The sequence below is a fragment of the Juglans regia genome, chromosome 14 (assembly GCF_001411555.2).
Source record: "Juglans regia cultivar Chandler chromosome 14, Walnut 2.0, whole genome shotgun sequence".
Taxonomy (NCBI): domain Eukaryota; kingdom Viridiplantae; phylum Streptophyta; class Magnoliopsida; order Fagales; family Juglandaceae; genus Juglans; species Juglans regia.
Window position 1 is genome coordinate 15,720,945 of NC_049914.1, and position 16,997 is coordinate 15,737,941.

At 35.4% G+C, this 16,997-nt stretch overlaps 1 protein-coding gene across 1 annotated transcript; it reads right to left on the minus strand.

Moving 5' to 3' along the window:
• Window positions 1-7,856: 7,856 nt before the first annotated feature.
• Window positions 7,857-16,725, minus strand: LOC108989710 (leucine-rich repeat protein 1-like). Its single transcript, XM_018963427.2, has 6 exons — window positions 16,340-16,725; window positions 14,740-14,811; window positions 14,425-14,568; window positions 13,982-14,053; window positions 13,809-13,880; window positions 7,857-8,134 (listed from the first exon to the last, which is right to left on the minus strand). Exons 1-6 carry the CDS (start codon window positions 16,543-16,545, stop codon window positions 8,062-8,064), a joined length of 639 nt encoding a protein of 212 aa, XP_018818972.1. The 5' UTR covers window positions 16,546-16,725; the 3' UTR covers window positions 7,857-8,061.
• Window positions 16,726-16,997: the final 272 nt, after the last annotated feature.

Here is a 16,997-nt window from a genome sequence, read left to right on the forward strand (position 1 = left end):
GAGGTAGAGGACATAGTGCACATGGCTATGAAGGTGGAGAGACGGCTAAAAGGAAAGGGTACATCAAGGTATACTTCGGTTTCTAGTACTTCTTGGAAACCAAAGTGGGACAAAAATGATCAAGTTGTAGCAAAGGAGAAGACCGAACCACCAAAGGGAAAAGATTTGGGTGAGGCTGAAACCTCAAGAAAAAGTGTGAATGAGCTTAATAGTAAGAGTGAAGGTGACAGTGAAAGTGAGATTGTGCTGAAAAGAAAGAGTGAAGGTGAGATTGAGAAGAAAAGAAACAGTGAGACCGAAATGGAGAAAGACAGAAAAATGAGAGAGAAAAAAGAAGAGGGTGAGACTAAAACCTTAAGCAAAAGAGAGAATGAGTTGAAAAGTAATTATGAAAAAGAGAGTGAAAAAGAAAAAAGAGTGGAAAGAAAAGAGAGTGTGAAGAAAGTGAGAGAAAAACAAAGAGAAAAGTGAGTTTTTGTGCTAAGGCGAGTCTTAATCCTAACGGACTTGACGTATGTTTGCCTAGTATTGTTGTCTCTTTGTTGCAGGGATATGAGGTCATGTTTCCTAGTGGTGTCTTTTGTGGATTGCCACCTTTTAGGGAGATAGAGCACTACATTGATTTTATGCCAGGTGCGACAATTCTTAATCGACCTTTCTTGGAAAAACAAGAGTCATTGACACACTTAAAGGGACAAGGTAAGTTGTTGACTAGAATGCATACTAAGCGGGAGGATTGTATTGAGACTTTTCCTCATGTATTCAAATACACACAAGGTATGAAAAATTTTGTGGTTGATGCTTTAGCAAGAAGGTATGTCCTTGTCTTCATTTTAGATGCGAAATTGTTGAGATTTGAATATGATAAGGAATTGCATGCTAATAATGATGACTTTGCTAGTGTGTATGGAACATGTGAGAATGCATCTTTTGGTAAGTTCTATAAACTAGATTGGTACTTGTTTAGAATGAATAGATTTTGTGTGCCTACTAGTTTTATGCGTAAGTTGCTTGTGTGTGATGGACATGCTGGTTTGTTGGGTAACCATGGTGTAAGGAAAATTTTTGTTGTGTTGCATGACTGTTTGTGGGAATACCATTTGCCATTCAAAGACTTGTTGCACGAACATTTGTGGAAGTATCATTTGTCATTTATTGATGTATTGCATGAACATTTGTGGGAGTATCATTTGCCATACATTGACGTGTTGCATGAACGTTTGCGGGAGTATCATTTGCTTTTCATTGAGTTTGCATATAATTGGAGTGGTCATTCTCGTGAAAATAAGATTTCAGACATGTTGCATAAACGTTTATGGGAGTATCATTTGCCATTCATTGACTTGTTGCATGAACGTTTGCGGGAGTATCATTTGCCATTCATTTGACTTGTTGCATGAATGTTTGCGGGAGTATCATTTGCCATTCATTGAGCATGCATATTGGAGTGGTCATTTTGGTTCGAGGAAAACTTTAGATGTACTTCATGAACATTTGTGGGAGTATTGTTTGCCATTCATTGAGTTTACATATAATTGGAGTGTTCATGCTACTACTAAATTTTCACCAATTGAAATTGTTTGTTTACTTAATCAATTTCCTCCTTCAGATTTAAAGTCTTTACTCTTTGATGATATGGGTAGCTTGGATGGACTAGTCCAAATTTTTGAACAAATTAATGAAAATGCATATCTAATGGATCTTCCAGGTAAGTATCATGTTTCTACTATTTTCAATGGTACTAACCACTTTCCCTTTGATCCAGGTGGAGATTCGAGGTCGAATCCTTTTGAGGAGAGGGGGAATGATGGGAACCAAGATGAGCCTAGTCTTAAAGATCATTTGCAACTTCCAGATGGGCCAAGAAGATCAAAGAGACAATGTAAGGATTGATGCAATCCACCTGAGATAAGTTTAGCAAGAGGCCAACATTCAAGATGGGGCTTGAAGGATGAGGATCCTGTTTTAATTCATTTGATCAGCTACGGAAGAAGGCAACGACAAGACTTAAAGGCTTTGGGCTCTTGAAGGGTTTCAACTTATTTAATTCATTTAAAGAACTTATTTTATTAGTTTAGAATAATTGAGTTTATTATGGGAAGCACTTAAGGGGGCCTATGCAAGGGCATGTTGGGAAAGTTATTATTTTATTGAACTAGGGTTAGGGTTACTGTAGCCGAGTTACTGTAGCACGGCACTGTAGCCGCGGCACTGTTCATCCAGGGGCACTTTTGGAAGATGGGGGTTTATTTTGGCTAGGGTTTCATTAGGTTTTCCTTTAAATATTCTATGTAGCCTCATTCTAATCAGATTATGAAGTTTATGAAATTTGATGAATTTATTCATTGTGAGTTGAGTTTTACTCCTCTTGTTCTTAATTGAACTTTTGAACTTATCAAAGGTAAATCACAACCTTTGTGGCGTTCCTCCTTTGTAATCTGGGTTCTTGAGACGGGTTCTTCAACGGGTCTAGATTTTAATATAATCTAGGTTCTTGAAACGAGTTCTCATCGGGTCTAGGTTCTCCATCCATTGACTTGATTTTGGCTTTCTTGGGGAGTTTTCAAATTGATTGTGGGTTCAAGGGATTCCTTTCCCGCGGGTTCATATCTTTATGTGTAACAGATAAATATGTAATGACTTGGCATGGCACATATGATAACATGCATATATACAATTTTGTTCCCTTACTGATCACTCATACACATTAAACTGATAGTAAGTTAAAAGCTAACTTACCTCGATCTTCACACATTGAGACAAAACTCAAGTGCGATCATGAGAAACTGAAAGTAGTGATTTCTAAAAATTAGAATTTAATCACTAACAATTAGGAATATGGAAAAATATCATCTTAGAGTAAAATTACCATTTTACCCTCTACATGTGAGAAAATGACCATTTTACCCCTAACTTAAGGATTTTGCATCCTAACTCCAAAAATCACCAAACTTTACATACCTTATGTAAATTTTGTCCTAAGCTCAAATATCAAGTCAGAAAAATTTAAAACTAAACACAACCATCAAAACTCTATATGGCCGAAACTTACAAGTCTATTTCCTTTGATTTTGTTGTAATTCTTTCAAATTTCAAAACTCATGATTAAACCAAAATTTTTCTTCTACTATACTCATAACATATTCCTAAGAATAATAATGTTTTGAATCATGATCAAAAGTCATCAAAATCACTAAAACCATACTTGAACTTTTTAGTTTTTCTTCTAAGTTCAAAACAGAATTTTGTTTCTAACTTGTTTTGATCAACCTCTTGATCCATGACTTATAAAGAAGTGATCTTCAAATCAAAACATCACATAGTTTAGAAAGGTGTCCTAAAACAGATCCAAGCATCAAACTCAAGATCACTTGGTTAGACATCACCCAAAACAGAAATTTAGCCAAGAACATCATCACTTTGGCCTAACCAAATATCTCAATGCATAAAATTTCATATCTTCGAAACTAACATCAAATATCTTCAAAATAACATTCTAACATGTATATAAGATGTTTAGGATCTTCCAATAAAAATATCAAAGCCATTGGAATAAGATTAAACCATAAAAGATTTAAACTTTCTCAAAACAGAAACTGTTTTTCCTCTTCCAGTTTTTAAGTTTCTAGACCTAAGAAAATATTTCACCAAAACTTTTAATCATGCAACCAATCCTCAACAAATAATCATATACACATGTTAACAGTACTCCATAAAAATTTCGGATCAAGATCTATTTATTAACTTGGTCAAAAACTCCAAAATATAACACACTCTCCAGTTTATCGCCTAGAATGACCTTTTTGGGGTCTAAACAATGTTTTACCAATCAAATGATCTCCAAATGGAACTAATAAGATATCCCCGTAAACTAGACTCCAAAAGAAACAACTTTCATGAAGGAAACTTTGCGAGAAAACACTTACAAAATTATTGAAACAGGCATTCAAAAGAGGTACAAAAAACTATCCGAGAGTGTCTTTTGTGTTCTATGAAGGAAACGTGTAAAGGAGAGTTGCTTTTCGTGGGAAGTGGACTGGAGAGCCTCTTACACAAGTTATGGAAAGTGATAGGACTGAAGGAAAGGTTGAGTGTTGGCCTTTTCTTCTCATAAAAATCAGTCCAAGATCTTTTCTCAAGGTGGAGTGTAAGAGTGAAAGAGTGAGCTGACCCTTTAGCTTTGTATTTCAAGAACCTTCTAGGCCCTTCTTGTACAGATCTGGCCAGCCAAGTGAGGGTACAAAACTTAGCCATGAAGCAATGCTAATGGTGCCCAATTTCGTGGGCCTTAATGGGCCTAAACCAAATGGACCTAAATTTTGGGGTTTAAAGAGGGTTTGAGTTGCTATCAAGCCCAAATCCAATATCACTTGGTCCAATCAATTTTTCAAGGTTAACAAGGTTGGATAATGATGTTCTAACACAAATTTGAAGGATTAATCGCATGTGGAAGTGATTTAATCAAGTGATTAAACACAATACTAGAAATCGGATTAGAAAATGTTTAGAGGCCAACTTTAGGGTTTTGGGGAAACCGTTTAGGGTTCCGATCTCAATAATGTTTTTGGGCTTTCAATTGGATTCCCATCCTTTAGGGTTTCACTAGGATTGAAAACCTCTTTGGTCTGGCACAATTTGGTTGATCAGATGAAACAAAGTTTGCTTAGGTGCATGATCTCACACCTTGATTCCTTCAAATCCAACAAACGTTCCTCATGGTGCCAAGTGTCTAATATTATTCACTAAATGTGGCTAAGATCTTGCCAAGTGTCCAAATAAAATTTCTCTAATCTAATTTAGACATTCCACACTGTGATTTTGAAACACTACAATTGGTGCACTTACCGAGGTTACTATTCTCTAAGTGCAGATCTCCCTTACTCTCCCTTTCTTGCAATTTTGTTTCGTGATTGTGGGGTACTTAGGTTTCGGCCACTGGAAGGTTAGCATCTCTCTCTCTCTCTTCCTCCCCCTTTGTTTCTCACACTTATGCACTCACTCCAGTTTTCTTTCTCTTCCATGAAATCTCTATGATTTTTTTGGGTAGTTCGCTGTAATGAACCTGCTTGTGAATGGCTGATGTATCAAAGGAAGGTGAGGGGAAACAAGGAATATGGTTGCTGCAATGAACAAGCAGAATGCACACCAGTTGTTTGTCAAATTGCTAAAAGATTATTACACTATGAATTGCTACGGGAGTGACTTCGAGGGCTCCCAAACCTCTTTACAGAAATTCAACTTCCACAATATTCCAAAGATCCTCACACTGATTCCTCTCCTTGCCTTAGTGCGCTGCACCCTAACAGAATTGAGACAAATTAAAATTACCACTATCACTTGCTAACAGGTGACAACTTGAACGCACCGTTTGGAAGACTCTTCCAAACGGTTGTGTTTTACAACTCTATTGACATTTATTTAAAAGGTACGTAGCACCTTAGCTAATACATAAAGCAGTACTCATTTCCTTCACTTCTCATATTAGTTTGACAGCTCCAGACCCTTTTGCACTTCGAGTTGCTCTTCTCTTCTTCTTCTAGTTGCTTCTGTCAGAACCATATCATTCGCAGGTTCCCTTAAATCAGTGTCGCCAGCAAGCACCATCGTCAGAAACATTGGATTTAGGCCAGTAAGCCACTCTTCATTTACGTTTCTCTTAAAATTTCGGGTCTCAGTTTCTGCTAGTTTCAGTTTGTAATTTTTACATTCTAATCTTTAACTAGTGAAACCTTCTTGCACTTTGTTTTCACCCCAATGCACACACATATTTTTGCATCACTCACGCATTTTTCCCCTCTTATTTTTTGTTACACACGAACTCCTTCACAGAACTATGCCTGAGTGTATTTTAGTTGCTACCAATGTCCCTATATTTCTCCCTTCCATTGTACTCGAACTCAAACATTTGGTAAGACCCTTGTTGACATTGGTTGTAGTGTTGGTTAGAATTATACACTACTGCAATAAGCATGTTACAACTAATTATCTATGTAAATTTATGGTGTTTTGTGTTATTATCTGTTGGATTGTGGTTACATATGTTGGAAGTCTCGAAGTTGAGGAGTATGATTGTTTGGACGGTTTTGTGAGACTGTTTTGGGCTAGTAATTGGGACTGTTTAGTGTTAATATTTGAGTTATTATTAAGCTATTCGGGTTTGTTAAGTGGCGGTTGGGTGGAGATTACTTGGTGGTACTAGAGTGAAAATATTGATGGTTTGAAGTGGGGCTGTCCAGATTTACCTTATGGAGAATTCTAGATTAAAAATGGGCTGGTTTAAGTTTTTATTAAATAAGCTTAGTAGTATACCTGTTTGGATTATTAATTATGTAGTATATGTTTATTGTTTTAGGTTGTGATATTGTTAGATGTTAGACCCAAGGCATATCTTGTACACGGAAGTCAGGAAAGCGAGGTTTATATACTAGTTTTGCATAAAAGAAATGAAATGAGGTTGACTTTGAAAATAAGCATGTTTGTTTTTTAAAAGAAACCTAAAAATGACCTCAAATGGTTATTCTGCATATGCATAAATTCTATATAAGATAAAGTATTTTCTATCATGACTGGTGTAGACATGAGCTAATTTTGTGTATTCTGTTTCTGAACTATGCAAAAAGAGCGAATATGAAAATTTAAAAATTTTTGCTATGAATAAATGAATATGTTTTGATTCTGTTTATTTCTAACATGTGAAATGATCTGAAGCTATTCAGTATTTTTTTTATATGATGTGTCATCTGAAAACCTTAGCATGGAGTTTTGATTCAGTATCTGAATGTGATCTAGTTCCGATAATGTTCCGTTAGGTTTCTGTTAAGGCCCAGCCACGGGTATAATGGTGGTATTTGTCTCAATGTGATGCTATGAGATGATATGAATATAATGTTTTAGTTTGGATATGCCAAATGATTTTCTTTTTGGGAACAAGTTTGTTTTTCTGAAAATTCGCTCTGATGTTTTGTACAAGTTTGTTTATTCATTTTGAAAGTAAATATGTTGTTTCTGCATTGTGAAAGCAAATGTTTTGTTCTGCATACTAAACTTTATAAATGCTCATGTTTACATGCTAGTATATGCTCTCTACTTGCTGAGTTGTTGCTAACTCACCCTTTAATTTTCATAATATTTTCAGATGACATTAATAGTTCAGCTGAAGATCAGTATTAGAGTTTGTGGACAAGATTAGTTGTGGATAGTTATTGGGTATCTCGTAGTACTAGTGCTGCTGGTGGATTTTATTTATTTAGTAGGTTGTTTTAAATATGTTTAGACGGATTATGGAGACTTATGTCAATTATATTTTTTGTATTCTAGTCTGTTAATTGAGACATGAAGAGAAGTTGATATTTTATTTGGGTTGTTGTATTTAGGATCTGGTATGTGAGTATGGTGGTCTATTAATTTGAAGTATTTACGTTTGTTTTGAAGTTTTGAAAGTATATATTCATGTATTTGGAAATGTATTGGTATTATTGGAGTTGATTATCAGGTGTCAGGAGTTAACTCCATAGACCTCCGGGGCCGGAGCACTACAATTGGCATAGTTGGCTACCGAAAAAATGAAAATTGCCCACCTTAGGCAGCAACACTGAGATTAATCTTTCTACATTAATTTTTTTTTTTTTTTTATTCAAATTCATGCTCGACCAAGAGATGGTCTATCGAAAGAAAATATGCCATTGGCTACACCTTTTGCAAGCGACCACCCAATACACTCAACGCATTTATTTATCTGCAAAAAATTTAAAATGAAAGGAAAACTGACAGGAATGCAAGCTTGGAATAAATTCTAAATGATAATTGAAAGGATAATATATCAATATTATGAGTGATAATAGAATCAAGAATTGGCATAGTTGGTAAACCCTTCTCTAGTATTGCATAAATGTAATGTTTTACATCTTAGAAACAGCACAACAATGCAGTAGTGTTGTAAAATTTACAGATAGTCGTGTGTGTGTGTGTGTGAGGAGGTCAATTTGCCACTAATCCCCATGTACTGATTACCACTTCCGATTTCTGATAAAAGGAGCTGAGGTTTTGCAGCATCATACATCTTCACGAGCAGTTAGTGTCATAACTGGCAAGTCCCAGCAGCTCTGGACCTTCTAGCCGAGGATTATTCTCAAAGCTACATCATTGGAAGAAAATATAGGTAAATTCCTATGGCAACAGGTTTGGACGAAAAAAAATTGAGAACAAGATATTAACAAGCAATGAATTAAAAATGACGAAGAAATTTAGCAAAGCTGAAGCAGAAACTCATAGATCATTACCGAGATGCATACACGTATAATGCCATTAATTTCTACTACCAGAGTAATGCATCTATTAAACCAAGCATTTCATATGCCCCTAAAGCATGGACATAAAAGATGACACAACAAGATGAACTCAAGTCCATTAGTAAACCACTGTAAGTTGATTTCCCCAGAAAGCTGCCAATTTTTTTCATCTAAGCACAAGCTAATTTTTTTTCAACAATACTGCACATTACTAAAGTGTGCTTTAGCTTGCTTACCAGCATGTTACTAAGCAAGCTAAAAGCAAGAATGAAAAAGTGTGCTTCTAGCTCAAAATATGTTACTAAATATTCTTATACCATAATATGTTTTATGGCAATTAATATGACAGTAACAAACAACTGCCAAGTCCTAGTAGTCACTGCCACAAAAGGTACTATTAACCATTAGGAGTGTAATCTGAACTGGCTAGTTGACAGGCAGCTCGAATTCAACTCAGTTAAACTCAAATCCAGCTCGATTCGTTTATTAAATGAGCTCGTTTGTGAATATAAAATTATGATTAATTCTTAAATGATATAACTTGTATAAAACTCGAATCAACTCGTAAACTTTTTCGTATGTACAGTATGCACATATATTAATAAAAGTATGTTATATACATGTAGGTATTATATGCATATAGTATTAAAAATTTCAATTTTGATTTAATTAATTTATTTCTCATCTTATTTATTTGTTTATTTGATGTATTTATTATTTACCATTTTACCTATAAAAAAAATTTCCTTAAATTGCAAAATAAGAAACTCAAAAATTATTCTCCAGTCGAGCCAAGCTTGATTAAGCACTCGCCTCAATTACAACTCAACTTTCGAGCCAAGCTTGGGCTGGACCTTTTGGCCCAACTCTTATATGAGCGGAGCTCAAGTTGGGTTTTGAGATATCCAAGCCTCAGATAGTCTCAACTCATCCGAACTTGGCTCAAAAGTAACCCTATTGACAATCCTGCATGTTGTAACCACAAGAAAGACAACGAGGTAAGTTGAAGCATCTAAACAGATTATATCAAAGATCAGCTATCAAATGTGTTGACCCTGAGTCCAATTCCTTTCAGCAACACAATAAGGTGCAATTTGGATAGTGAAATAAGATGTCAAAGGGTGTGAAACTAGATCCGGATCCGGATTCGGGTTCTAAAAACCGGGCGGATAACCGCCCGGATAAGACTGAAAAAAATCAGAGTGATAACCGGATCTAAACCCGAATATTCGGATTGTAACCGGATATCCGGGTTTATTACCTTTTTTACTTTTATTTTTTAAGACTTTTTAAAACCATATTCCAGTTTTGCCTTTTGCATACACAATTTCATGCACTTGATAATTTTTTCCAGCTTAACCTTTTTTTTCCATAAAAAAAACATTTTTCATTTTTAATAATATTTTATTAATTATTATAAAATTAATTTTTATTTTATTTTATTTTGGGATAATAATTTTATTCTATCACATTAGAAGATTAAAAAAATAATAATTAGAATGATGATAAATAAATAAACATTTTATATTCCACAAAATATTTTTCATTTTTTCGAACTGCATAAGATATTAAGATTTGAAAATTTAGACTTAACATACAAATACGAGAGAAAAAAAGAAAGATACACTATTTACCATTACTACAGCTTGCAACATTATATCTATATTTGTTAGGTAATTTTTGTTCTTGGTCTCCAAGTTGTTATTAGTTGAAAAGACATGAAGCGTTAAAAACAGTAAATTATAAAGCTATCTTAAAGAAGAATGAACAGCTTAGTTTTAGTAAATTACTTAGTAGAATTTGAGAATAAGCGTGACACGAAAGAATGAAGACTCAAGTGCCCGTCACCCGGTTGGTGCCTACAAACCTCTAGCGGGCATGTTGGAACACTTCATTATCTTAAAAAATATTTCTATGGAGTTTTGAGAGGGAAGAGATGAAAAGCTGAATAAAAATATCATAAATTTAAAATATTATTATAACATAATTTTTGTATATTATTTTTATTTTGAAATTTGAAAAAATTAATTTTTTTTTTTTGCATTTTCTTAAAATAAGACCTGGTGACGGATAACCGGTTTCATAACCTGATTCGTAACTAAGTCCATACTGGATCCGGGTTAATCTTACCCGCCAAGGTCCAATCCAGGTGGATAACCGCCTGGATTCATCTGGATTTCCGGGTTCCGGACTGGACCGGAAAAAAATCCAGCCCGGTTGCACACCCCTATGATATGAGATGGTTTTAGATGAAAGTTGAATAAAAATATTGTTAGAATATTATTATTTTTTTGGGATTTGAAAAAGTTGAATTGTTTATTATATTTTGTGTGAGAATTTGAAAAAGTTGAAATGATGAGATAAGACAAGATGAGACACTTTTGCCATCCAAACGGGGCCTAAGACAATTCTTTGTGCTCTGTTAATGTAATTTTAGCTAAATGCTAGTACTGTGATGCAGGACAAGCAGGATTGAGAAGAAATTAGGAAGTGAATGAGAGGAAAGAAGCACAAATAGAGAGAAGAGAAAGAGAAAGAAAAGAAGCCAAAGAACGATGAAGAAGCTCGCAGAAAGGAGGGGGAAACGAGAGAGAACAGGGGGAGAAGGAGAGGAAATCACTCTTAATAAGTTTTTATCCATTCCATAATCTACCGCCAAATGGATTACAAAAAACCCCTAAATAGAATAACTCTTAAATAACTCCTAAATAGATATAATTCCAAATAAAACAAACTTTTAGACTTCTAAACTTAATACTCTAAACAGCGGGGCAATGCCCATCTATTATTACAACCAATCCAAAATCAATTATTTATTGAACTTGCCCCGCATAATACAGATGATAGATTGCCAACTTAGAAATTCCTTTCATAGAATAATATGAATTGAGGATGCATAGTAATATCCTCAAGATTAGTAAGGACTTTGTCCTAGACAGCCGGTACCAATAAAAAAAAATGAATTGAGTATATTAGAAATATCCATCTAAATTCCAAGGCCAGAAAGATTAACCGGGATTTAAGGTCATACCATCATTAAAATGAGCAAATTATGAATATGCCAATGCAAAAGGTCTTTTCGCACAATATGAACTGTATCATATTTTCCTGCAAGATCTATGATAAGTGACACATTACTAATATTCTAAAAGGGCCTCACATTACAACTGCTAGTTCACACACATTTGATAAAAGGGCCTCACACACTGATGTGGGCTGACGCTTGTCAGAACCACGTCATAAAAACATAAAAAGAATTGTTTTACACCCAATTATGCATTGCCCGATAACCCAGAACCCCAAATTTTTTCAAACCCAAAACCCTAAGCACCATGAACCAGATGGCCTGGTGTCTATACCAAATCTTGTATAAGGAAGGCTTTTACAGGACAGAGGCCTCTCTTAGACATGAAAAAACTCGAGCTTGATCTTGTAGATTTCATCCATTTTTTTGTTTCAAGCGCTTTTCTTTCTCTATTAGTTTTCTTGAAGAGCAAGGCTTCTCTCTTTCTCAAGCAGATTATCTCTGTATTCAAATCTACAGCTAAAGCCAAGTCCAAGAACAAAACCAGCACTGTCAAAGCTTGGCTCATATGTTCTCCTTGTTGAAGAACAAGCAAAAGCTTATGCTGGTTCGTTATCCCATAAGATCCATGTACTTCTTGGACAGTGTGACGAGGAAAGCCAAGGCGAGGCAGGTGAAAAGTGCAGGCCATAGTTCTCTACAATGGTGGTCGGTGATGGTGGTGGGAGTTGAGAGAGTTAGGGTTTTGAAGATGACGAGGGGTTCTCAGGCAGAGCAGAATTGGATTTTGAAAAAAACAATTTGGGGTGTTTGGGGGGTTATCGGGCAGAGCAGAACTGGATTGACGTGGCTCCACATGAGTGTGTGAGAGACCCTTTTATTAAATGTTTGTGTGAACCTAGCAGTTCTATAAATGTTATGCAACTCAAATAGTAGATCCCTTGCTTCTAAGAGGTAACTTGTATCCATATAAGATGTATACAAAAATTAAATGCTTGTATCCTTGCATGTTCCTTAGCTGCTGTATTTCCTTCTCCAACTATGTTTCATTTCATTTCATCAATTTATTATCCAAAGTTACTTAGTATTTTAACCCAATAATATGAAAGGTTCAACAGTTTATCTCAGAAATTGAGTACTTTATGGGCATGATGGTCCAATCATACAGCTTAGTCCTGCCACCCAATCCTATGATAACACAAAAGTGAACTTGAAGATACTATGGATTGTTACTATAGGACCATTTTACGACCCGGAACTCCAATTTGACAATGGAAGGACTCCTCATTCCTAATCCAGTAGGGGGGGGCAGCCCATACGTTTAAATTACTTTTTTTTTTTTTTTAAAGATAGCGAAGGCAAGAAACTTGATTTGAAGGAATCCACACAAAAGCCGTTTCAGAATGTGCTGAAAGGAGGCTAGTTCATTGCAAATGACATTCTTTATCAGTCTAACCATGTATATGACACCTTGAAGTCATACTCCGAATATAATTTGCGGTAAATAGAAAGATGTGAAAATCACACCACCAATACAAAGTACAAACTCTATGAAAGTAAGAGATTGTCTTACTCTCAAATTTTCATACGGAAGTCACGGTTGGAAAATAGGTTGTAAGAAAATAGAATACAGCAACTTCACACTGAATTGACTTATTTGACACGTCCAGAAAACCAACAATGTAGCAATACAGGGTTTGACACATTTCCCCTTCTCCCTCTTAGGTAATTAATTCTTTGGTAGTTACAGATTTCAATTGGACATGATAGCTGATTGAAAGGATTGGCAATGAGTTTTTTTTAAATCATTTAATGAGATTATTGTAATCACTGAAAATGGTCCATGCAAAATAGCACAAAAAATATTTTTCCCCATTATCATATTATGTTCAAGACCTGTTTATTAGTCAATTTCCAACAGGTGCAAAATGCAATTCATATCATTTATCTCAAATTCGTTAGGTCCAGGCAGAACAGAAACATATCCACACATGCACATACCAGATATGCATTACACACATGATACAATTTAAAATGAGCTGGAAATGCATTGTTATCTCAATTTAAGTCATGGTAAGAACCAAATTCTTAAAAGAAAAAAAGCTCTTTAAAGTTGATGTGAGGTCTCACAAAAGATCAAAGTGGCATATACCAACAGTAAGGCTCATAAAAGGGTGTCAATGGTAGAAGAAACTTTTTCACATTCAAGAGGTTTGTGCTTGAAATTAAAGGAAAACACAATGCGTGGAGAAAGACAAACACAAGATATAGTAAAGGAAAGTACAAAACCTCTCAAAAGTAAAAGTCGGCATTTTTTTTTATAGGTGAAGATGTAAAAGCCAACATTAACCACACCATATAGCACTAATTCGTGGAAAAACAATGAGTCATACTAGACACTTCGAACTTGAGCACAAGGAGGCTATGTTACCAACAAATTTTATGGATGTTCCATGCTTTAAGGCCTGATCTTAGGAGAGTAGAAAAAAACCTACTTGTTCAGAGGTATGCGCTCAAATGGTCCACTGGTTGGAATAGTTCCACACAAATCATTGTTTGAGACATCTCTGAAAAGACAAGCAAAGTTATCAAGACTGTTGGTAAGTATGTTACACTACAAAAGAGCACCAGACACTGTGTCTACGACAAAGACATTAATATAACTTACACAACTTTGAGGCTTGAAACACCAATTAGCTCCCGGGGGATTGGCCCATTTAACCTGTTGTCATTAAGCCGTCTACAAAACCAAGTGTTAATGAGAGACAATTCACTGATGCTGCCATGCTATTGAAACTATACTTGAAACCAGAGAGAATAGAATAAACATCAGATCAAGTAATTATATGAGCACAATTTTCTCAATGTGGAAAATGATGAAAATGGCACCTAACCAGAACACTGATGTTCACATCTTCACTTGGCATCCTAAATTTAGTCTCCGGGTTGATTCAACCCACCCATTTATTATCTTACATATCAAACTGAGAAAAATCAAAGGTTGAAAGAAAAAATACCCAGCTCTAATCGAAGAGGGCATTTTGGGATGAGAACCCAAAACAAAGTCTAATCAGGCATAAAGAGACCAGTATGAAATTTAATCGAACTTACAAAAACACCAGAGACTTCAGTTTCCCCAACGAAGGAGGAATCATCCCAGACATGTTGTTACCGTATAAGTCCAAGCTGATGAGACTCTTCAAGCTACCAAGCTCTGCAGGGATAGTTCCTTGAATGTGGTTTTTATATAGCTCCCTGTATCGGCAAGGAAAAAGTGATCTCAAGTGATTAACTGACACTCATGGCAGTAAAAGCTGTAGAGAAATGAAATTAAATACCAAATAAAAAAATTGTAATAAAATGTATCATAGAGCAATTATTTGTCTCAATACATAAAATCACGAAAACAGAAACAAAAAAACATACAGATACTGTAGATGCTCTAGCTCCCCGAGTTCAGGTACCAGATGTCCAGACAAATTTGAATTACCAAGATCTCTGCAATATGAGGGGAAAAATATCTACTTGAGAGAGAGAGAGCAAGAGAGAAGAATGGTGCTCATTTAACTTAAAAACCACAAGTGTATGTATCTAATATAATAATTGCATATTTCTACAATAATTCCTACTCAAACATGAAAAACCAACTAGACAGAACACTGCACGTCATGTATCCAGCACACATACATTTCAGTCAAAAGTTGATACAACAAACCAAGGCAAGAGAAAGAAACAGGTTCCAACAGCATCACTGCAGTCAAAAATGGCATAGAAGAAAATAACTTTATGTGGAAAATTCATCCTGTAGACCATAACATAAGCAGAATACCTAATTATTTTCCTCATCAGAATTTGTATATATTGTTTTGATAAGTCACACCAGAACTGTGTGTTTTCACCCTTTTTCTAAATGGGAGGAAAATGAAGATTCCCATGAAGCAAAATGAATGACAGAATGGAATGATAGATGATACATATTTTAAACAGCAGAAATATAATCTGAAAATAGCGAAAAGAAGAGAATTCCAGATTAGAGTGATCCAAATTTTCAAATTAACAAATTTACAGTCAGCCAGGAAAGCAAGCTCCTCCATCTAATTTAGCAGAAATCTCCGAACAGATCTGATAAAACAAAATTTTCTAGAGCCAGTGGTGGCACCATTGGAAACCATTCATTTTTTTCTCATCAAACAGCAATAAGGACATGTCGTTAATCCTACTAGCTTAAAAACCATTAGTTGACCCACCCGATGGGGCCTTTTCAGCTCAAATACATATAAAGTCACAGCGAAAATCATAAAATTGGTTTAAAACCTCTCAGGCCATTACTCAGCAACACGCACAGACACACAAAGAATGCATGTATACAACAATGGCCCCAATTAAAGGACCCATCATTTTACATCATGGATTTGCGTATGTATATAAATAGTGCTGAGCGTCCCCATGCCGGTATGTTCAGGTCCTTTTCTCAACAAAGTTTCAAGGTCCATATCCATGTCCCTGGTTCACGTCCGTCCAAAATAGCTCATATTTTGAACGTCTTGCAAAAAGGTAAAATGCCCACTTCGGCAGCTAACCCACTTAGGAGACAAAAAGTTTCATACAGTATACTTGATGTTTTAAACCAAGCGGATTTATTCCTATCAGCAGCCAAGCAGCAGTAGGAAATAAAAGCTTTGGCCATCTATACAAATAGCAAGAGGAAGATCATATAGCTAATAAACACAACTGGCATGGCTATAACCACAATTCCACAACTTTACCTTCCATAAGCATAGCTCTAGTCATTTTTTTGTATTATTATTATTCTAAGTAAAGCTCTAGTCATTTTTTCCTTCTCTCCCGCTCAAAATCCAAGAATTACAAACTCAAAAAGCTTTTAACCGCTATCAAAGATTTTAGAAGTACAAATTAAAGCTGAAAAGCTAAGCCAAAAATATGAACAAAAAGAAAGTGATTTGGATCAACTTTATTAATTCTGACCGAAAGATCATGTAAAGAGAGAGGGAAAGGATAATCTGACACTCGTGTGACGCGGTTATCCTGGTTGCAGGTGATGTGGAACCAAGTACAGGGGTTAACAAGGGTGGGATCCCAGCTCTGGAGGACATTGTCAGGATCAGATAAACTCCGCCTCAGCGTGGAGAGAGCGTCCCCTTCCGAGTTCCCAGAAACAAGTCCTAGAGTTACAGCCAGGGAGAGTCTCCACAACCAGCTCAGTGCTGCCATGACTGACGTCGCTCTTTTTTCTTCTGGGGTTTCTTACTTTCTTTTGGGTAGGCTTGGTCTGGTATGTAACGTTAGGAGGCTGAGAGAGGGGGGCAGAGACAGAGACAGAGACAGCGCACATAAGAGTCAACAAAGGCAGGAAGGAGTATCGACTTTGGGAAGAGAGAAATTATTTAGTCTAATCTTCAAACACACTCAGTTTGAAATTTAAAATCATTTTAATTCATTATTATAATTTTTTTAAATTTCAATATAAAATATAATAAATAATTTAATTTTTTTAAATTTTAAAATAATAATAATAATAAACAATAATATTCTAACAATATTTTATCATCTCAACTTAATTCAATTCAATTCAATTCAATATTTAAACGCATTTAATATATTAAGTTAAAAAAAAAAAAAATAATAATCATAATATATTAAGAGTGCCGACTGATGTATAGCCG

Bases quoted from the DNA above. Each gene is read 5' to 3' on its own strand.
- LOC108989710 (XM_018963427.2), bottom strand. From the start codon at position 16,545: ATGGCAGCACTGAGCTGGTTGTGGAGACTCTCCCTGGCTGTAACTCTA. The intron at 14,812-16,339 runs GTCAGATTATCC...CTCATATTGCAG, and splicing joins GATAACCGCGTCACACGAGT to AGATCTTGGTAATTCAAATT. The intron at 14,569-14,739 runs GTATGTTTTTTT...TTGCCGATACAG, and splicing joins CTAGAGCATCTACAGTATCT to GGAGCTATATAAAAACCACA.